This window comes from Micromys minutus, assembly GCF_963924665.1.
Source record: "Micromys minutus genome assembly, chromosome: 11".
NCBI classification, from domain to species: domain Eukaryota; kingdom Metazoa; phylum Chordata; class Mammalia; order Rodentia; family Muridae; genus Micromys; species Micromys minutus.
The window spans coordinates 26,723,491-26,745,453 of NC_137980.1; the positions used below are offsets into that span (position 1 = coordinate 26,723,491).

The window sequence follows — 21,963 nt, forward strand, 5'->3', positions numbered from 1 at the left end:
TGCTCTGTCCCTTTGCCCCTTTCCCCACATCTTCCCATTCCCCTCCTCCCTCTCCACAAACTCATGGCTGGCCTTTACTCCTCTATTCTCTCTCCCTCCCTTCCTCCCTGCCCCCCCCCTCTCTCTGTCTCTCTGTCTCTCTCTCTGTGTGTGTCTCTCTGTCTCTCTGTCTCTCTCTCTCTCTCTCTCTCTCTCTCTCTCTCTCTCTCTCTCTCTCTCAACTCCCTTCTCAACTCCTCTCCCCATGCCCTGAATAAACAACTCTTCTATACTATACAGTCATGTGGCTGGTCCCTCAGGGGAAAGGGGTGCCTCAGCATGGGCCTGCAGAGGCACCCCCTTTCCACACACCTTAACACACATCCACCAAAACATATTCCCTCTTTCTTTATCTTTTTTATAAACACAGCATCCATAGTCCAGTTCTTGAAGTTGATGGACACATTATTTTGTGTGTACTACGAAACCAGAATTGTCACTAAAAAATTAAAAATTCTTATTTTCAATATTAATTAACCAAAATACAATTATATGTTCATTCAGCTAGTTGGATTACTCTTGATTACATAAAATTGTATGTGTCCTAGGACTAAGCATAATGTGAAAGGAGCCTGGAGTAAGAGTAAACAGATCAAACAAAACAAATGAGCATCTAAAGGGCCCAGGACATAACATCCCCTGGAACATAAGTTCGGAAGATACTCAAACCCACGACTCCTGCATTTTTTCCAAAGGTCATTATCAGGGAAAAATACAGAGGGGAAATTATGGTTCCAGGTAAAAAACTCAAATTTGAGAATCTGAGAATATAATTAGGAGTTATTTACCAAAGTGTGGGCAGTGTGTGCAGAAGGGCGGGGCTTTTAGGGACAGGGTAGTAAAAAGTAGGTTTATAAGTAAAAGAGGGAAAGTTCTTTGAATCCAGATTAAAAATGCTGTGAGAGAGTCACCAGGGAAGGGGTTGTGGTACAGACTTAGTACAGTCACTTGCAGGGAGCTGCAAATTGCAGACCCCAACCTTATTTGCCTTTAACTCTTAACTTTCAGGGCTCCCTGTTGGCTGAACCCAACAGGAACTGAATAATGAAACTTGTTGATTCCAATCCTGTGGACCCCACACAGCTGAAGATTGGGGGAGGGGAGACTCTTTCCAGAGTGGAAGAAAACCGTGAACAGCCACAACCTGCTGTTCTTTAGCCTTGCTTGGGGAGAGTCCTCCAATGGCTTTTCCTCAGAAGGCAGATTCTTTTCTCAAGAATCCCTCTAACTAGCTCCAACCATAAAGCTCCTTAGGACTCATTGCATTCGCTACTGTGAGTAGTGAGCTGTACCTGCCACATCACTGGGTAAGCAGCTGCAGTCTTCCTAAAGCCCTGACCAGGCAACATGAAACCCTCCCATGAGCTGAAGCCTGAAGGGACTACTCAAAATGCTTTCATTCCCAGCTTACACGAGAGCCAAGACCTCCTCAAAGCACACCACTATTCCCCAGAGGCGCCTGTGACCATGAGAATCAGGCTACTTGGAACTGTGTCTAGGTATTATTTGCTTTTTTTTTTTTTTTTCTTGAAAGAGAAGTTCCCCAGTGAATAATTCTTGGTCCATTCACACCGTTGAAAGCACTTGAAATGCCTCTTAGCTAGAACTGGACAACTGACTTCTTCAAAAAAAGAAACAGTGTCCACTGAGGCCAGCAGCTTTATTTCATACTCCTGGAGCTAAACTACTAAGAGAAACTCAAAAAAAAAAAAAAAAAAAAAAAAAAAGCAGCCAGAGGAGAGAGACAGAACTGGGTATTTGAGGGGGGAAGCTTGAGGAAAGGAAGGTAAAGAGATTTAAAGGTAGAAACAGCATATCTGATCACAGCAGGAGCCAGCCTGCAGGTGGGAACTGCCCTGGTTTTAGCAACAGGAACACATGACTGTATTATTGAGCCCCACAGTGTCATTCTTGGTGCCAAGTACAATGGGGCCTCCAGACATGCTGAGTTATACAGGATTAATGAAGCCAGGAACTTGTGCATTGTAATGGAGTCTTCTTTGTTAAAATAAAGGAATCACACATTCAGGCTCTGAACTCCCTGTGGCTCACGTGCAAAACAGGACTCTGAAGCTTGAGCTCCTTGGTTTTGTGATACTTCTGTCTCTCAAGTATCTAGTTAGATAGATGATAGATAAGTTGATATGGATGTGTTGATAGATGATAGAGACATAGATACATAGATAGATGTATAGATAGATGATTGATAGGTAAATACATAGATAGATGGATTAATATGATTGATAGAGACATAGATACATAGATAATAGATTATTGAATAGAGAGAGAGATGAGACTTAATTTCAGATATTTATATCTAAAAGAAAATGCAAAAAAGGTACTGTTGAACAGTAAATAATGCAAAAATAAAGACGCCCTGCATGCCCAGAGGAAGGAGAATAGGATCAGTCCTGTAATGGAACCCACAAAGAGTAATTATGACCAAAATGGCTTCCCTACCTACACTACACAAGACAGAGGCATGCTAAAGGCCAATTCCTGAGGGGAAAGCCACTGAGACCTGCCTTGTGGGTCCGTGTCTCCTGGAGGGCGGGCACGAGACAGAAGGAGATTAGCATGTGGTGTGATGAGAGGTGAAGCTATGAGGGGGATAGCGAAGAGATCTGCCAAAGTGCTTGGTGCAGTCTTACCCTGAAGAGCCTGTGGGTTCCTCCAAACATAATTAAAGTAATCCCTCAATAACACAGCCCACTTCTGAGTGAGAAAAGGGAGCTGTGAGGATGTCCATGCAATGCACCCGTTGGGATATATATGGTTTCCATGACCAGAATGGGCACACTGGAAAAACAGTAGAGGAGCAAAGTGAGGTCTTGGCGAAGCTCTCTTTGGTGGGCAGTGCCGAGGCATGGAGGTGAAGTCATGGGTGGGGTACCCGAGTGGCAGCCAGGGAGAGCACTGGCTTTCAGAATTAGCTACTGTTAAGACTGTGAAAAGAAGTTACTTTTCCAGTAAAATTATGTTTTGGTAAAAATTAAAAAATGGTAACCTTTTACCCCCCCCCCACACTAGTGCCTACACTGTAGGGCCACATGGCATTGTGGGGTATCTTTATCTTAGCGGGTCCATGCCTCCTCTAGGTACTCACAGACCCTGGCTTCTTTTGACCCAGGCGCAGTCTACTCTGCCCGCCATAGCTGTTTGCCCCAGCATGTTGTTTTCACTCACTTTTTCTTGACCTGTTGTTGCCAAGCCTTTCATACACACACACACACACACACACACACACACACACACACACACACATCTCATTCCTCAGTCCCCGCCAGATCTGTTCACTCCAGCTGCCTCTCTGTCATTGCCTTCACACACTGTCCTCCAGGAAAAACCTGACACAACAATCAATAACTTATCAGATTTATACGTTAAATTCTCAATCCACAATCTCTCCACACAATAAGCTTACAACCAGTTGACAAAGCTATAAACTGCCCACCTAGATAAGATAAATTGACCTTTAGAAATCCATCCCTAGAAAGTCTATATATCTACCCATGTCTACTAAGAGCTGCTCTTAGTGGAGATGGGTCAACCTCATCTTCCATCTTGAATCTCCCACTTGGCCTCCTCCTCTTCCACCTTACCAACTCTGTCTCTGCCTACCCTTCCTTCTCATCCACTGATAGACTGGATTCTCCTTGTTGTATAATGACATCATCCTACAAAATTATACTTTAGGAAGCACTAAGAAACCCAACTTCTACTTCAGTCATCTCTCACAGAACACCACAGTGACCCAAAACAGTAGCCCTTATAACATCTCTAGAGTTTAGGGATCAGGAATCTGGTCTGACCAAGAGTGTCACCCATACGCCAACAAGCTTTACCAAGGACATGTGAAAACCTGAGATCATCAGGAGTGGCAGACAGTGTCTTTAATGGCTTAACATTCTCTGACACATGGCTCGGGGCTCCTGAAACAAATGTTCTAAGAGAGACGAAAACTCTGTGACCTGGATGCAGATGTTTGGAACATGGATGCTACCGTGATCACCTCATCAAGCAAGTCACTGATTTGCTGTCAGCCCAGATTTGGGGACAGATACAAGACTGCATTCAATAAGAAGAACAGCAAAGACTTTACTACCTCCTCACCATAATGATTCTACATAGAGAAATGTGAGAAATGTCTCCTAACTAGCTAAGCAGCATCTCTAGGGATACAGCTAATACCTGTGCAGCTTTGATTTCTAGTAGGATATCTTCACTGCCAAAGGTTTCATCTGGATATGGCACATATTGAATAGCCAATGGCAGAATTCTAGATGTTTCATGTTCTCAATGCTGGGTTTCCCTAGAGAAGCCTTACCCATAACATGAGTCTAGCTGGCACCTTTAAAAGTTTCAGCTTAAGTCCTCTGTCTGGGAAGAGGCATTATGTTCTGTACGGGAGGAAAAGGCTCCCTACAACCCCCAACACCCGCCTCTCTGGGTTTATGACAATAAGTACTGGTGTGTGTGAAAGACCATGAGAGCACTAAGTGTCAAAAGGATTTCAAGTCTCTGGACTATTAATGACCAGAGTTACTAAGCTGTTTTCTGCCTTGGGGTGTTTCAAGAAACAGATATTTTCTCACCTTGTCACAGGTGTGGGAAGTACCAGATGGCTAGATGTTCCTCTCTGAGTCTCATGTGAAAGGCTATGTTTTCATTTGAGTCTCATGGGATAGGCTACTTCCTTTCCTGTTTTGTAGATGAAGAAATGACTTGACCAAGGTCTCTGGGCTGCTGAAAGTCAGTTCCTGTCTGCAGTTCTGACCTCCCTACCCAATGCTCTTTCCAATGTGCTACTCTGAGCAAGTGGATAGACCTAGAGAAGAACTTCCGCCGTCTTACAACCACAGCACAAAATTGAGCTGTCGAGTATAATTTCACACACACAAAATCTTGTGTCCCTCTGTGGCTTCCATCTAAGAGAATCACCTGGGTCTTTCTGAAAGCCAAGTCTGCATTTGTAGAAGCAGTGCACCAAGTCTGAATACCTCGAAACAAAGGATTTTTACACTTATCCCAGAATAAATGGCATTCATCAGACTGAGCAAGGACATCGTGGTTTTCATCTTCAAAGTGCCCCACAAGCATCAGCAAATTAACCTGCCTGAGTCTTAGCCTGCAGTTGTTCTCAGAGCATCTCTCATTTCCTAGTACGGCTGCCTGCTTCTTTACACAAATCAGCACATGCACATCAGAACCTACAGACCATGAAATTGCTCCCCTCGGTGTGAGATAAACACAGTGCCTTTGGCGAGTCAGCATGCCCAAGGACTTATCTTAAGGGCAAGAAACACACAAGAACCCTCTCCTGCTTTTTTAATATTGGACAAGCAAGTGTTTACCAATGGCTGTTGTCATCTCCGATAGCTTTTGCATCACATTAAATGTTACATTTTGAAATAAAGGAAAAGCATGCTGCCTTTTTCGATGTTCTTTACAATTAGCGCTCACTGAGAGAATCAAGGATCTTTGAACCATCATCAGTCATAGATACATCTTCTGTGTTCCCTCTAAATTTAGTATTTACTCTAAATTTATCTTTTTTTTTTAATTCCGAAGATGAAACATTGTTATTTAAATTTTTATTCTCTGAGACTTTTACGGGTGAGAATTATATTTACGTCATTTTCTCACCTTCCCTTTCCTCTTGGGTGTGCCCTTCCCCTGGGAAAATACTTATTTTCAATACAATAGTCAGGACATATTTCAGAGAGAAGACTGTCTGGAGGTTAGGAAATGTATAGGGTTACCATTGGTTTCCTAATAAAACACCAGGTTGGAGCAGAGCTGGGGCCTCCATTTTCTCATGGTACAGGGAAACGTGAAGGACAAGTGCTTGTGGGAATACAATGAGGTAAGCACTGAAATAAAGTTGCCCTTTCAGATGCATGAGACTACTGGAGTGACAGTCACCTCTAGAGTGGGCAACGCCCAACTGGCACTTGTTAAATTCTCTGGGAATCTTCCCGAAGGAAGCCTCATGGGGGCTGACGCTGTCTTTTTGATTTGCAGGTCTAGCCAGCATGAAGGCTGCGCTTCTCCTCCTGTACGCCTTGGGGACGGCTGCGGCAATCCCGGTAAAGGTCCTTTCTTCTGTGCTATGCCTCCCCCTCTTCTGTCTGCATTTGGGAGCATTGTCCTTGAGATGCAGAAGCGGGAGGCTCCATCTCAAGTTCCAGGCGAGCCTAAAAAGACCCAGTCCCCAAAAAAGACATTTTCCCACCCCTGACAAAAAACAAACAAAAAAACAGTAGTTCTAGGAAGGCTATGGATTCTTTTTTATTCCAATTACATTCTTTATTGTCCAAGAGATAAATGTATAAGCAAAAATAATAATAATAATAAATCAAGATAATATACTTAAAAAACATTCTTCCAAACAATAAGGTAAAATAAACATGCACCAGAAAATGCTATCGTCTTATTAAAGTGCACCCCAAGAAAATAAGCCAGAGAGAAATCAATTAACTTACAGATCTGTGGAAAACTAAGGAATTTAACATGTGTTACATAACCAATCTCCTGCAGTATTTTCTCCAAGATCAAATGCATGCTATCTGATTTCTCAGAGTGAGACTCTCTCCTGGCAATCTGTGATAATAAAATCAGGAATCAGTGTGGTAGGACTATAAATGTTATGGTGGTACCCAGAATGGCTGCTACCTCCTCTCTGGGTTGTCCGAGAAAGTGTGCTCCGAGTGGGCATGGCTAGAGCATCCTGTACTTCATGGTCAGGCACACTTACCCCACCACCATCTACAAGTAGTAAAGCCAATGCACTTCAGTCATACTCTTGGGGACCATACCTCTGCCTGAGCACTGCAGGAAGGCTTCCTTTTAAAACAGATCCTTGTGATCATTTCTGATGTCCCACAGATGGCCTGTGTCATCTTCCATTTGAGCCATCCATTTTTTTTCACCCAGTAGAAGAACCAACCTTCTCTAAATAGACAAGCAATTGTCTCTTCTTCTCTGGTATAGAACTCTGCCCTTGTGTTTTAGAAGATGGAAGCTGGTTTCTGACAGCTGTATCAGCAAAAACAAGCTCCCTGTCACCCTGATCAAGCAGTTCACCCAAAGAAAGAATTTATGACAAACTTGAAGAATCACACTTAACTCATGTGGAGTAGTCCCGTTGAATTTACAAACTGTACTCTGAAATTAGAAATATGGGACAAACTAACATAGAACAGAGTTCCCACAGAATCATCACTTTTCTCCCCCTCCCCCAAAAAAATATGTTTTCCCTTTAGAATGGTCATGGATTCAGCTCCATAAACAGGCAGCAAGAGTCTTTGAACTAAATGTTTGGTGACACGCCCACACATAGACACAAGCCAGATGTTTCATTTCTGGGACAACTTATTATAAGCAGACCCAGCCAGATGCTGAAAAGCTAAGTAACTTCACAAGACTGGCCAGTTTGAAATCCTGTAGGGTTTTCCAACCCTGCTTGAATTCTTCGGCAACTCATAGTTTCTGCCTGGCTGGGAGATTCCAAGCAGCCTCTGAAAGGCTGTGAGAAATACACTTAGATGTGATAATGATAATGAAATAGATTTCAGTCACCAGAAACTTCTTAAAAAATGAGCTGCCTGCTGTACTGGTGCGCACTTCTTAGGGCTAGGAAGAACATGGAGGTTCGGGAGAAAGTAGGTATACACTCAGCAACAAGCCTAACCTCTTCCCTACCTCTGTTGTCTCCCAAGACACTCTGAGGATGAGGGGACTTACAAAAACACCCTTCTCCTTTCACGCTATTATCAGTGTTAACCCTCGTAGCTGAGAAGCAGGTAGGATGAGGCAAAACAGCAGCCAGTTCCTCACAGATCCTGTACCAACCTGACTCGCTTCATAGCCACCATCAGCTCTCGGAGAGCGGCCTCAGACACTGACAGCGCATGCGCCATCATCACGGCCCAGTCCTGTCAGGGAGAGCCATTCTGACGCCTTGAACTTTACAAAATAGTGTAAAGGCTCACTCCGTGTGTTTCTGCTCACCTCGCTAGTGGTGACACAAGCCAGCCACCTGTCATGCCCCAGCAGAGACAAGCAGTCAAGGCTTGAAGGGAGACTTCTCTTCAGGTCTAGATCCTCAGCTTCCCTGTGGTGCCTCACTGCCCAGCTCTTCCCTGACATTTGCAATCTTGAGGGAAGCTATTGCTTTTTGAAGGCCAACTCCATGGCTGCTGTTCTCTACCGGGCTCCCGACCCTGCCCCACACAATCTTCAATTTAGTTCTAGATTAAATCACTTTTTAGTAAAGATGTCCTGATGCATGTTGAAACCAACGGGGCTCAGAAAATAAATCAGCAATTTAGCAAAAGTTGTACAATTTGTTCTGCTGATTATCTGTGAGAACTTAAAAGCAGCCAAGGGGCTGGATGATGCTATTTTGTTTTTCTTCAACTTTGTGTTAAATAACACTCTTCAAGATTATAAAATATAACTGTTTTTGTCAACGTTTGAAAATTCCCAAACTCAAGGCTGATCATCACTGAAATAGCCAGTCTTTGTATATAAAACCTTTCATAAATTTGACTATATTTTTGTTTTAGGTAACAATATGTTTCAGGCATTTGCTTGTAGCCTAGAAAATTCTAGAGAATACTGTTCATCAGTGTTATCAGTAAAGATCCCAGTACTGGTAATAATGACAAGAACAACTTAGTTTTTTCTGTTCCAGTTGGTACCTATGTATTAGTAACACAAAGTCTTCACTTTTCCAGACAAGGTTTCTCCCTGATCATGCCAACCCAACTACCACAACACTGGTGACACCAGAAGATGCTACAGTCCCCATTGTTGGGGTTGAAGCTACAACAGACGTAGAAAATCAACCCAACGATAAGGTAAAAAATAATCATTATATTAAAGTCATCGTTTTTTTTTTTTTTGTTGTTGTTGTTTGTTTGTTTGTTTGTTTGTTTCCCTGGAGAATTCAGTATCAAAGCATGTTTACAAGTTTAACAGTTTCATTTCTCAGTTTAATTTTGTAAGTATGATAATCATACAAACTCTCTGTAAACAGTAGAAGTTATGGTGACTGATAATATACGCCCCCCCACCCTGAAATGAAGTGTTATACAACCATTTCATTTTACAAAATTCAAATTCAGGCTAAACTTGTGCTCCAGAATGGAAAGAGCAACAGAAACATATCCACATGATAACGTCTGAAGAAATAGAAGGAGGCATGTTCAATGCTAGCTTCCTATGAGTAATTAAGAACACCATGTCATTTGTTTCAAAAAAACCAAACTTTTGTCTATTTAAGGATGAAAAACCTTCAGCGCTGAATTCAGAAGAGGAAACCCATGAACAGTCAGCAGAGCAGGACAAAACCTACAGCTTCGAGGTGGACCTGAAGGATGAGGAGGACGGGGATGGGGATTTAAGCGTAGATCCAACGGTAGGAACGCTAGATCTACAAGAAAGTACAAGTGAACCGCAACAGAAAAGGTTCCCGGAGAACCCCGATTTCCCTGCTACTGTGTCCACCTCCTTTGTGGATTCTGACCAACGTGTAAATGTCACAAAGGGAGAGGGGAGTCAGGAGCAACCTGCAGGCGACTCACACGAGCAGCCGAACGAGAGCAGTAAGCAGACCCAAGACTTAATGGCTGAAGAAAGCCAGAAACAAGATCCAGGCATTCCTGATGAAGAAGAGGAAGAAGAAAAAGAGGAAGAGCCAGGAGACATTGGTACCCCTGGTGATAACCCAGAGGAGGGAAAAGAACCACCCGAGGAGCAGCCTACCAGCACATGGGAAGGAAACAGAGACCAAGCTGATGATGACACCTTAGAAGAGTCCAGTCAGCCAACTCAGGTAAGCAAGACACAGAAGAGTGAATATGAGCAAGTAAACCAAGAGCAAGAGGGTGATTCTAATGCAGAAGAGGAGGACAAGGCAGCAGACAGCAAGGAACACATTCCGAATACGGAGTGGCAAGGCCAAGAAGGGAAAGCTAGCCTTGACGCAATTGGCAACCACGAGAACACGGATGAAAAGGCTGTTTCCACAGAACCTACGGATGCCGCCATCCTGCCTAGGAATCATGGAGCCAGTGATAACGGGGGCAGTGATGACTCCAAGCGTGCTGCAAGCGATGACTATTTTATCCCCAGCCAGGAATTCCTAGAGGCTGAAAGAATGCATTCCCTCTCCTATTACCTCAAATACGGAGAGGAGACAGCGGACGAGCGTGAGAACCGAAGTGACGCCGGAGACAACCAAGGGGTGAGTTTATTTACGATGACGCCTGTCCGATCCGTTAAAGAATAGTCACAGCTACTCTGCACGTTCCCGCACCCTGTTGTGTGTGTTTATAGTGGTGCATCACTAAAATACGGGGCAGGCTGAGCGTCCCTCATCTGATGTGACTGGCACCAACAGCATTGAGATTGGTTTTGTTTTGTTTTGTTTTTGAATTTGGAAACTGCATATACATGAGATATCTGGAAAATAGAATCCATGTTTAAGCACAAAATTTATTATTCATTTTACACACTCTGTGTGTACATAATTTGTGTAATTTTATACAGTATTTTCTTATGTGTCTCTTTTAACTGTGACCTGCCTGCCACATGAGGTCACATGTCCAGTCTCTGCTTTGTGACCGTGTCTGCACTCAAACAGTAGATGGGTTTTGGAGAATTGCATATTTCAAGCGCTCAGATTATGGATTCTCGCCTTGTACAGTTATATCTTTTTTCTGCCTGTCTCCTTCCTTAGACTGAAAATATGTTTTATTTGGCCTCCCATTAGAAGCCAACTTTGAATTTGAGTGACAATCATTTGAGAAGTACAAGAAACAAAGAGATAGAAATGTAAACATTACATAGGGAGGGAAAAGAAGCTAACAACAAGATCCTCGTTAAATTCATAAAATAACAAACCAAAACCTTACAATAGTTATTGCATTTGGAAGCATGCGAGCTGGCACACTTACTTTTGTCTGGTCCTTGCTTGAGAGGTAATAATTCCCCGATGCGTCCAGTCTGTCCTTTGAACAGGTCACATAGATGTCTGTGGTTGAGGGAGCTCAGAAATGTGGATAGTAGAATTTAAAATCCCTGGAGCTACCTGGTGGTGGCACACACCTTTGATTCCAGCACTCCAGATGCAGAGGCAGGCAGATCTCTGAGTTCAAGGCCAGCCTGGTCGACAGAGTAAGTTTCAGGACTCAGATAAATGCTACTCTGAAATAAATAAATGAAACAAACATACAACTCTAGCTCTAGAGCTGGCTGGAGGTTTTGACAGACCTGAAGAATGAGCTACTGTCTCAAAAGCAGGCATTACGCTAATCCTGCTGAGCCACTATGTCTGTCAGAATACCCCCAACAGAACCAGAGAGCCAGCAACACTTGTAAAATTAACCATCAAAGTTAAAGGACTGCTCTATTACACAAACATATGCCCAGATGCAAACCCAGAAGTTGTAGTAGGGAGAAAGCAGGATTCTGCTTTAATTGGGGGGAGGGGTTAATCACCTTGGACTTTCTGGCAGCTTCCTACACAGAATCTGACCCCGTTTGGTGTGACCAGTAGCCTAAGTCCTCAGACCTCTCCTGCCATTCTAAGGGACGAGTTTCCTATACCTCAAACCTGCTGAGGAAGTTTCACCAACACATTCATGTAGGATGATGGACCCCATTCTCAGGAAAGAATCCCAAGATGATGTTAAGGGGACAGTGCTTTCCCAACTCTGAAGGGGTGACTCTGTCTCACACGGGATGGCTCTTGCTCTCCAAGGGGTTTCCCAACTGAGATTGGAACACGCAAGGCTCTTCAGAGCTATGCTCAGCCCTGCGGAGGTATGCGCAGCGCAGCGCACAGTAAGACAGAAAGCAAATGACTGCTCTCTTGCTACCGCTGAAATTCTGCTCTTGTTATTTTCAAAGGCCAAGAAAGCTGAGAGCTCACCAAATGCTGAACCTTCAGATGAGGGTAACTCAAAGGAGCACAGTGCCGGTGAGTGGACACGGTACAAGCCGCAGCTGGTCCAGGAGGGGAGAATCTGCCATGTGGGTTAGCACCCCTTCCCTTATGACCCAGAAATCCACATTCCCAGCCTCCCAAGGAACTAGTTCATAAGGTGCTGGTATTTCTAATCTGTGTTTGATAAACTGTGGGTCAATGTGCTTACAAACTGAAAGACCTGTTGGTGCTTACAAACTGAAAGACCTGTTGAGATTGTATACAAAGCATCTGTACCCCACACACAGACCCCACCCCGCTTTCAATCCTGAGAAGGATTGACTGTGCTGCTTATTCTCAAACCCACCCACCCTTCCCCAACCTCAGACATCTTTAATTTCAACAAAATTAAATTTTCCTGCCTTAGCTTCAGACCTCTCTGCACCTCGTTTTCTACACCTGAGATTCCGACGGTCTTAGGCAAGCCCAAAAGCTGGGCTGTTCTTCCAGCTCCAGTCCGGTCTGTTGTTAGCAGATATCTAAACTCCTGTGCACAAGTCTGGCGCCAGAGAGCCCATCTGCTGATGAGCGTGTCCGTTAAAGTGGTTTCCAGCATCTTCCTGCTCTCATATTTTCTGGGATCCGACTTCCTGTCTTATTTGCTAAAATGAAGTTGGCTATCTGGTTGATTCCCTGTTTAACACACAATGTCTCTGTGTCTCTGTTCCCTTTCCAATCCTTCGTGTTAGATTCTTGCATGAACTTCCAGTGTAAAAGGGGACACACTTGCAAAATTGATCAACAAGGGAAACCCCACTGTGTTTGCCAAGATCCAGAGACATGTCCCCCTGCAAAAATCCTTGATCAAGTAAGTATTCTAAAAAATAGTCCCCAAGATACACCAAAACTCTAGTTTCCTGAGTGCAAAGAGTTTGCAATCCAATCTATTTAATGAGTAGGGGCATGGGTGATTTAATATTTGAAGTAATATTGAATGGGGAAAGATACAACAGAAACATATTTCAATTTTAAAAGATGCCAGCATTTGAGGAGGAGAAATTTTGAATTCCTTCTATCCTTGGGACATTCACAATTACAATTCTGTGGAGATCGATCTGGACCTAAGTTATCACCATTGGTTTAACTTAGTTGATTTTTTTTTTAAGTGCTAAATTGGAGAGTTGCTAATTTAACAGACTCTACCAGAGCACATCTTTGGGATAGCACATTTACCAGGTGTTCTGTGAGTGCCAGGGAAGTGTTCTCCAGTATCTGACTCCATCGCCTCTTTTTACTTTCCTTGCCTAGGCTTGTGGCACTGACAACCAGACCTACGCCAGCTCCTGTCACCTGTTTGCCACCAAGTGCAGGCTGGAAGGGACCAAAAAGGGACACCAACTGCAGTTGGATTATTTTGGAGCTTGCAAATGTAAGACACTGACCACTACTCCCAAACATCATTTGTGGGTGGATTTGGGGTGATTTTTGTGCGTCTCTGAATTCTATATATACCAACAACAAAACAAGTTTAAATAGTTATGAGAGTAGTCTGAGACTAAGACTGAGTCAGGAATTCCCAGTCCTGACCATGGGAGACTGATTCCATGAGACCATACTGGAAGCATAGTTTTGTTTTACTGTTTGTTTTCTCAAGAAACCTACATAATTCCAATCCTCTCCACCCCAAGTTTAGAGGCATCATTTTAATAAGCACTTATAGACATGAAAGATAGGGATTTTCTGAATGTTTCCAATTTAACTTCTTCGTCAAGAATTGTGTTGCAGTAAATTCTTCCAGAAGTTGTTTTAATATCATCTTCCAAGATTTTCTCAGTTGTCAATGGGTCCCCTTGGCTCCCCCACACCAGTACAGCCCACTCATGTTTCTGCTTCTCCTCAGTTTCTACACACATAAGATTAAGTCTGTTGGGCCCCCTTGATGTTTGGTGTTAGCCAAATTAGACAAATTCATCTATGTGCATTCTAAACAGAAGCCCATGGAGGCTGGTATATGACTCCCTTCTCTCAACTTGTCACCACACACTCTAAAGTCTTGTGTTGAGGTAGTAGCCACATTGTTAAAGGCCAGGGAGATCATGATGAAATGAGCCCAGACTTGAATGGTCTGGAAACAGGCATGGGCCTCCTTAAATGTGGAGTTGTAGTGTGATTTTTCTACTGCACAGAAGCTCAGCTCAACTTTATCTTCTGGGGCTCATCAACAACCAAACTGACCTCCATTTCTAAATTCCTGGTCGTTGATCTTACAGCAGTGGTCCTCAGTTCTTTACTGCATGTCAAAATTATTTCGAGATCTCTTAAAACATCCTGATACGTGGGCACAAAATATACCCAACAAACGAAAGTATGCAATGAGCTTCCTGTGACTTGTCATTTGAAGTATGGCCACATCTTTTTCTGCTTACCACAGCTATTCCTGCTTGTACGGACTTCGAAGTGGCTCAGTTTCCCCTGAGGATGAGAGACTGGCTCAAAAATATCCTCATGCAGCTTTATGAACCAAATCCCAAACATGGCGGCCATCTAAACGAAAAGCAAAGAAACAAAGTAAGCTACCTGTGGTCTGCAGTCTCTCCTCAGGACCTGAGTGGGGAAGGGCATGGTAGGAGCATTGCATAGCACAAGAAGCCTTCTCTGCTTATCTGTGGACAATTAGCCTGCATGAATTAACATTGTTCAGTGGTCACCTTCCAGGTCACAGCCTTCATGACATGGCCAAACTGCCCAGGTTCTACTCTAGGGCAGTATCCTGCAAACTGTCCCTTTAGTTTCGTCTACAGAAAGCTGTGATAGAGAAAAGTTAAAAAATTCAGCATTCGTGTGTTCAGTTTTCTGTGACTCGAACAAAGACTGGAAATAATACAACTTAAAGAAAGGTCCCTTGGCTCACTGTTTTGAGAGTTCTGGTTTGTGACCGAGATTGTCTGTGTTGCTTTGGGCCTTTGATGAGATGATATCTTGTGACCAGGAATATATGGACCAGGGATCAAAACAAAGAAAGAGGTGCTGGGCTCCCCATGTCCCCTTCAAGGGCGTGTTCCCATATGACCAGGAAACGTCCAACTGGGCCCTGTCTCTGACCAGTTCTACCACCTGAATGGTAGTGTCATGGGTTGGGGACTAAGCCATTGAGGATTTAGTCATGGGCCTATGGGGACATTGTTTTCTCAGTCCCAACATGTTTAAATCTAACATTTCTTCATTGACCAGACATGAATTCTGCTATAAGGAGAAATAGTAGCTCATAATATTAGCAACATGTTAAGGTTTGAAAGTGCAGCACATTGATTCCAGAAGTTTCAAGGGAAGATTCATTCATCAGGTGGTTATTGAATACATCCTAGATGCCAGAACTGACCTAAGTTCTAGAGATACAGCAATGGACACATAAAATTTCCACCTTAAGATGTTTACATTCAAGGCAAAGAAACATATTACTATAAGAAAATAAGTTCACGTGTTCATGTGTGCACAATGTTTATCAATAAACCGGAATTTTATTCTATCTGATAAGTTGTTCTAAAACAAAAATTAAAGGTAAAAGAAAGGCAGGAAGGCACACTGGATGTCTTGATTAGAAATTCCTTTTATCTGAACCAGGCTTCATGCCCTGGGCAGGTTTTCCTCTGTCTGTCACCCTTCAAGTAAGATTGACTTGTGATAGTCCTACGACAGTCACCTGGCGTCTGACAACCTTCTCCCATCTTAATCTCAGGTCAAGAAAATTTACCTGGATGAAAAGAGACTCTTGGCTGGAGACCATCCCATTGAGCTTCTCTTGAGGGACTTTAAGAAAAACTACCACATGTATGTGTATCCCGTGCACTGGCAGTTTAATGAACTGGACCAGCATCCTGCGGACAGGTAAAACCCCTTTCCAGTTTCTGCTGCAGTGATGTCTATGTGAAACAGAACCTGAGACCCAGTTGAGAATGTTCCCAGCTTCATTTTCGAATACTAAATATAAACCATTGTGTTAGGGATCTAATTAAAAATCACTTAGAAAATAATTGACCATGGCAACAGCACAGCTCCCGAATTTCCTTATTAAATCTCTGCGTTTCCCACAGAGCCGCCTTCAGTTCTCATTCTTGACTAAATCCCCAAGGTGATCTATCGTCCCAACTTGGGGCAAGTGCCCCTTCTAGGACAACACAGGCTGGCCAGGAAGTGAGAGATAGCTCAGACAAGTACAACTTTTGGGTGCACATTCAGAGACTGGAATTGGAGGATTCCCATCGAAGGGGTGAACCTCGGGAGCCGTAATCTGTTCTCACCTGCTGCTTTTCAATTGGCATACACAGTGACCTTGGAGAAGGGAATGATCTTGGTGGCCGAGACTTAGGTCCTCATGGCAAGCCATGCAGTTAGCTGACCATCATTGTCCCCTTGCAGGATCTTGACACATTCTGAACTTGCTCCTCTGCGAGCTTCCCTGGTGCCCATGGAGCACTGCATAACACGCTTCTTTGAGGAGTGTGACCCCAACAAGGATAAGCACATCACCTTGAAGGAATGGGGCCACTGCTTTGGAATTAAAGAAGGTAAGTTCACCAGCAAAGGACAATGTCTTCTTCCCAGATAAACACTGAGTCCTGTGGCCTAACAGCAAGATCCTGATGTAAGGTGTGTGTGTGTGTGTGTGTGTGTGTGTGTGTGTGTGTGTTTGTGTATGGGGGTGCATATGTCTATACATGGACATGGAGGTAGAAGACAACCTCAGTTGTCTTTCCTTGGGTACTGTCTACTTTTTTCTATTTTTTTTGTTTGTTTGTTTGTTTATTTGTTTGTTTTCTTAGGCAAAACAATAGCTGGAGTAGCTGGCCAGTAAGCCTTAGAGATTTACCACTTTCTTCCTAGTGCTGTTATTTTAAGCAGGCACCCCGACAACGGCCTTTTTATGTGGGTTCTGAATACCAAACTCAGACCTCCGTGCTTGCCAGCCAGGCTACCTTACCAACTGAGCCAGGTCAAGCCGCTACCTCAAGGTCATTTCCCACTGCCTTGGTACAGAGCAAGAGTGAGTATCCACTGGGAAGTGAGCAGTTAAGCCCAAGAAAGCCAGAGATCCGTGCTGAATCTCAGAAGGAGAGACTTTACGTCTCCGTTAGCCTGAGGACAGGTCAAACATTTCAAACTCATATGAGGATAAAATAGCAAGCTTCTGACAGGGAGAAGTATCCACTGATACCTTGGAATTCAGAATCCACCAACCCAACAGAATCTCACATCACAAGCACTGCCTAGGCATTATTCCTTGAATGGTTGATAGCTGCATCTTCAGAAACAGGTGAAGGTGAAGATGGTTTTTTATTACCTTTACAATAGCAAATTTAAACTTACACATTATTGTATTAGTTGTATCTTAACCTACTTCCTTCCCTTTTCTTAAGTAAGAGTCGACTACTCCTCCCCCTGCTCCAGTGCACACACATAGAGATGCTTTATGGAGATATTTAAAACCATGCATTCAAGCAGTAAGAAAAGCAAGACTATCAAAGGTCACAATTGTCCTTGAAGAGGTTAACCATGTGACTTTCTTCACCCCAAGATTGAGACCTGATAGTGTCAAAACTGAGTTTATATCTCAGCTGCTGTATGATCTTGCTGCTGTAAATAGTTTTTTCTGAACACGGAGATGAACCTATTTCTGTGAGCACCTCGGTATACTACATAACAGATCATCCCCAGATTAGGAGCTCAGCCTCCTCCCAGGGTCAAGAGTCTAGAAGTCACTGGCTCGGACCAGTCTGGCTTGAGGTCATGTGATCAATCTGTGAGTTAGTATAGTGGATATCTACAGGATCAGCTTCTAAGGTAACCCACGGCTGAAGTCCATGTCACTCCATCATGTACTGTCAGTCACACAGGACAACCCGGCTCTCATGTAGGGGATATGGGCCATGAGGGATCATCAGAAGCCATTTTGGACCTTGTTAGTACTGATACATTAATATTTTAATAGCTTATTGGACTCAGACTAAAACAAAAATATCAATTTCCTTTCTAACACCTATTCTTCAAGTAGAATATTTATATACTCAATATATCTGCTTCAAGGAGGATATTTATATATTCAAATATATCCCCCCAAATTGTTTAGTCTGTCTGTTCAACTTCTTGCTGAAGAGACAATGCGAATCGGCATGAAGAAGTAAGCTGGGCCAGGACATTTTTGTATTTGTCTTCTTATAGGACTTGGGATTTTAAAGACCTGATAATAAAGGCAAATTTACATAAAGGCCATTTACTTAAGGAAGAGTTTTGCTTCTCCGGATCCTTTGCAAAAAAAATAGTCTACAAGTTCTTTCACATGCCAGTCTCCCCAGGCTCTGAAGGAGGAAATTGTCTGGGAGGAGCAAGAGAGGTCAAAGCCCAGTGACTTGCAAAACTACTAATTGTCTTGTTTGTCACTGTGGTCTGGCTGGCGTGATGTTATTTTTGAAGTCGGGAGAAGATTATCACATACCAAGCCAATAAGACATGTCATTAAAAGTTCCATTAGAATAGTAAACAAGTTATCACGTTGGGACACTGCAGGGCGGGACAGAGAGAGAATGTCATCACTGTATAACTCCACATCCTTCCCCGTGGAAGCTAAGCACAGAAGAAGATAAGCTTTGGCATCTTCCTGAATTTTAGCTGCCTGTGATCCAAACTACCTATGCCCAAGTGGCACAGCTGCACCATTAGCCAGCTATGCGCATCAGGACATGCCATCGGCCCTAAGTCAGTCTGATCTTTAGCTGAGAAAATGAAGATCAGAAAAGTTGTGGGAGTGTCTTCATTTATTTAGCACTGGTGACGTCCCATGTCTTAGTTAGGCTTTCTGAGATGATCAACAGCAAAACCAAAGCAACATGAGACAAAAGGGTTCCTTCCATCTTACGACCCTCGGGTCACATGATCCCCAAGGGAAGTCGAGCAGGACAGGAACCTGGAGGCAAGAGCTGCATGGAGCATGCTGCTTTCTGGCTTGCTCTCCAGAACCCAGGACCACCTGCTGGGAGGGCAGCCCCACCCACAGTGGGCGGGTTCTTCTATATCAATCACCAATCAAGAAGATGATTATCTACACAGGCTTGTCTGCAGGCCAATCGGGTGGCAACATTTTCTCAACTCCTGTTCCCTCTTCCCAGATGACTCCAGCCTGAGTCAAGTCAACAGAAAAAAAAAAATCCCGCTGTTGACAACTATTCTCATTATTCTTAGGGCAATAAGTCAGACCACACAGGGTCCCCTAAGCCCTTTAAAGACTTTGTTTTAAGAGCGTTGGGGCATCACCAAATAGGAGAGTCCTGTGGTTGCATTGTAGAAAGAGTAAAGAACGGCTGAGGATCTTGCGGTAAAACCATAAGGTGGTAAGAATCTGACTCAGAAGTGGCTGTGGGGAAGAAAGCAGTATGATCACGACGTTGTAAAATTAGATGCATTCCCAGCCTGCGAAGCCTCGGGATATAAGGAGGCAAAGGCTGGAGAAAAACATCAGGTGAGAGAATCCAGAGAATGCCTGCAGTGTCCCCATCCCTGCCTTGGGCCCAGCAAGATAGCTAGATGCACTTTGCTCTGAGGTAGGAAACAGAAGGACAGGAGCGGATTCGGGGAGATGACAAATTCCATTTGGACATGCCAAAATTTTATTTATTTGCAAAACAAATACAATCCATAGCTCAGCCTTGAGTCTGGGTTTCAGGAGGGAGTTTAGAAATTGAAATATACACTTGGGGCATTATGGATATAATTCAGCAGTAGAATTCTCACCTCTAATGTGCATGCCCCTGGGTTTATCCCCAACAAGAGAGAGAGCAGAACTTGGGCATGTGGGAAGCAACTGAAACTAAGGAAAATAAATAAATAAGGGGATTATTATGTTGAATAAACGTTATTAAGTGACCAGAAAAAGGACGATAATTGAACACCAAGGAATTAGGAAATGTGGGGTTCAGAAAGGAGAATGAGCAGTCACCCCCAAAATGAAGGACTGCAGGAGAGTTCTGTGTCAAAGAAGGTGGTGCAAAGGAGAAGAGAAAACTATGCTGATTGTAAGACCAAAAGCAGAACATGTTCACGGGTCCGTCGATGGAGAGATAGGGATGGCCAGGCAGTCACGGGATGGCTACCCTGGTACAGGCGTCCATGGGGGCTGGGAGGGCGAGGCTGTGTTCCAAGCAGCAACAGGCATATCTGCAGATGGCTCTATGCAGATTTCAACTGAGCTGCACATAGACTTTTCTGCAGCATTTCAGCAACCCTCCTTACTTGGAACTTGGTTTGATCTTCCTGATCTCCTGCCCTTCCTCCTTTGATGTTTCTCAATGGCACAAAGAATTTCGGAAGAACTGCCTGAGGATTTATATGACAGCTGTCTACCCCAGGGATTCCTATTCCAGAAGCCAGGGGTGAGACCTAGAAACATTTTCAAAAGTTCACATCATGATGAGAATCGCTTTCACACTACCTTCTTAGATGGTTTTGCTTATTCATGGCTCTAACCCTCCTTGGATTTGTGGCTTCTCAGATGATTTTCTAAAACTTTGTCTAACTGTTTATTTATTTGTGTTTTTTTGCAGAAGACATAGATGAAAATCTCCTCTTTTGAATTAAGAGCTGAGAGAAATGGAAACTTCCCATCAGCATTGCCTGCTTTAAACCACATCGGAACAGGAGCAGCCATGACACTATACATTCACATGTAGCAATTCATTCCTTAGCATGTAAGAGAAGACAATGGTAGTAATTGCTTCATATGAGACAGGCACTTAACATTAACTTAGTAAATAAAACTTTAAAATTAAGTAGAGCCAATGTCTATAAAACACTGTCCTGTCTGGGGACAGTTACCCATGACAATATCACTCTGTGCATCACCATTTATAACTGATAATTATAAACTATTGAAAATAGCGCCCATATTTTCCGTAACCATACGCATGCTAAAGAAATGGGATATTGCTCTTTTGAGATTAATATGTCTCATTTTCAGTATCTTGATGTCCTAATAAAAAATTATAAAACCTCAAATGTCTACTTAATACTATTTCCATTTTTTGAACAATCAAATGTAAAATACCAACCCAGGGCTTCCTTTAGAGAATAAGACAGAATTGTGCTTGTTTACTACTTGAAATTAAGAAGTGCTTTTAAAGGAAAGGTGGAGCTGTTTTCTGTGGCAAAGTGTTACAAACTTACTGTGAGTGCCCTTTGTCATTATGTGAGATGTAATGGGGGGAGGGGGGAATGAGTTGAATTCAATTGCTTTTTAGCCAACTTCAGTTTAAAATGTGCGTGATTCTACATTGCTTTATCCAGCCAATTCAAAACTCTGTGCAGTAGGGCATGTGCATTGGAAAGGCAGAGGTCTGAAAACTCCCCTTGTTTCACTCCAAATGAAAGGGAGAGACGAAGAACCGAGGGGTTGCCGTGGGGTTGCCGTGGGGTTGCCGTGGGGTTGCCGTGGGGTTGCCGTGGGGTTGCCGTGATAGCCAACGCTGTGGGAGAACAGCACTACTCCCGGGGCCTGATTGTGTCTTAGAAATGTGTGTTTCTAGTCGGGTTTTCCTGTTGTGCTAAAAATGTGGACATAAAAGCACAATTATATACTTACAATGACATACTTATATATTTCTTATTTATATGTAATATGTATGTTTTATACACAATATATGTATGAATATAATATATTTATAATTATATGTTTATAATTATAAAAGCACCACATAGTTTTCCAATATCTGAAGTGAGGCCCCAAAAGTTCCTCGGATCCGTTTTATTCCACTTCTATAATGTATGTAAGAAAGTGGGAGGTTATGTAGTTTTTCTACTGAAATCAATTGAAAGATACCAATACAAATAGCTTCAATTGTTTTTATATTTGTGAGATCAATAAGTCACTTGTTCTTTAACTAAAACTGCATTAAATCATTGTCTTTTCTAGGTAGTTAAGTTCAATTTGACTAGCCAAAATCCAA

The 21,963-nt window shown here is 43.1% G+C and overlaps 1 protein-coding gene across 1 annotated transcript in view; it reads left to right on the forward strand.

Moving 5' to 3' along the window:
- SPARCL1 (SPARC like 1) overlaps positions 1–21,016 on the forward strand; it is a 29,797-nt gene extending 8,781 nt beyond the window's left edge. Inside the window, exons 2-11 of the mRNA XM_080925665.1 lie at positions 6,064–6,128; positions 8,781–8,903; positions 9,329–10,291; positions 11,959–12,028; positions 12,724–12,842; positions 13,283–13,403; positions 14,406–14,542; positions 15,711–15,859; positions 16,391–16,539; positions 20,566–21,016. Coding sequence (XP_080781791.1) covers positions 6,075–6,128; positions 8,781–8,903; positions 9,329–10,291; positions 11,959–12,028; positions 12,724–12,842; positions 13,283–13,403; positions 14,406–14,542; positions 15,711–15,859; positions 16,391–16,539; positions 20,566–20,594 — 1,914 coding nt within the window. The 5' untranslated portion in view covers positions 6,064–6,074 and the 3' untranslated portion in view covers positions 20,595–21,016. The remainder of the gene's footprint in view (positions 1–6,063; positions 6,129–8,780; positions 8,904–9,328; positions 10,292–11,958; positions 12,029–12,723; positions 12,843–13,282; positions 13,404–14,405; positions 14,543–15,710; positions 15,860–16,390; positions 16,540–20,565) is intronic.
- Positions 21,017–21,963: the final 947 nt, after the last annotated feature.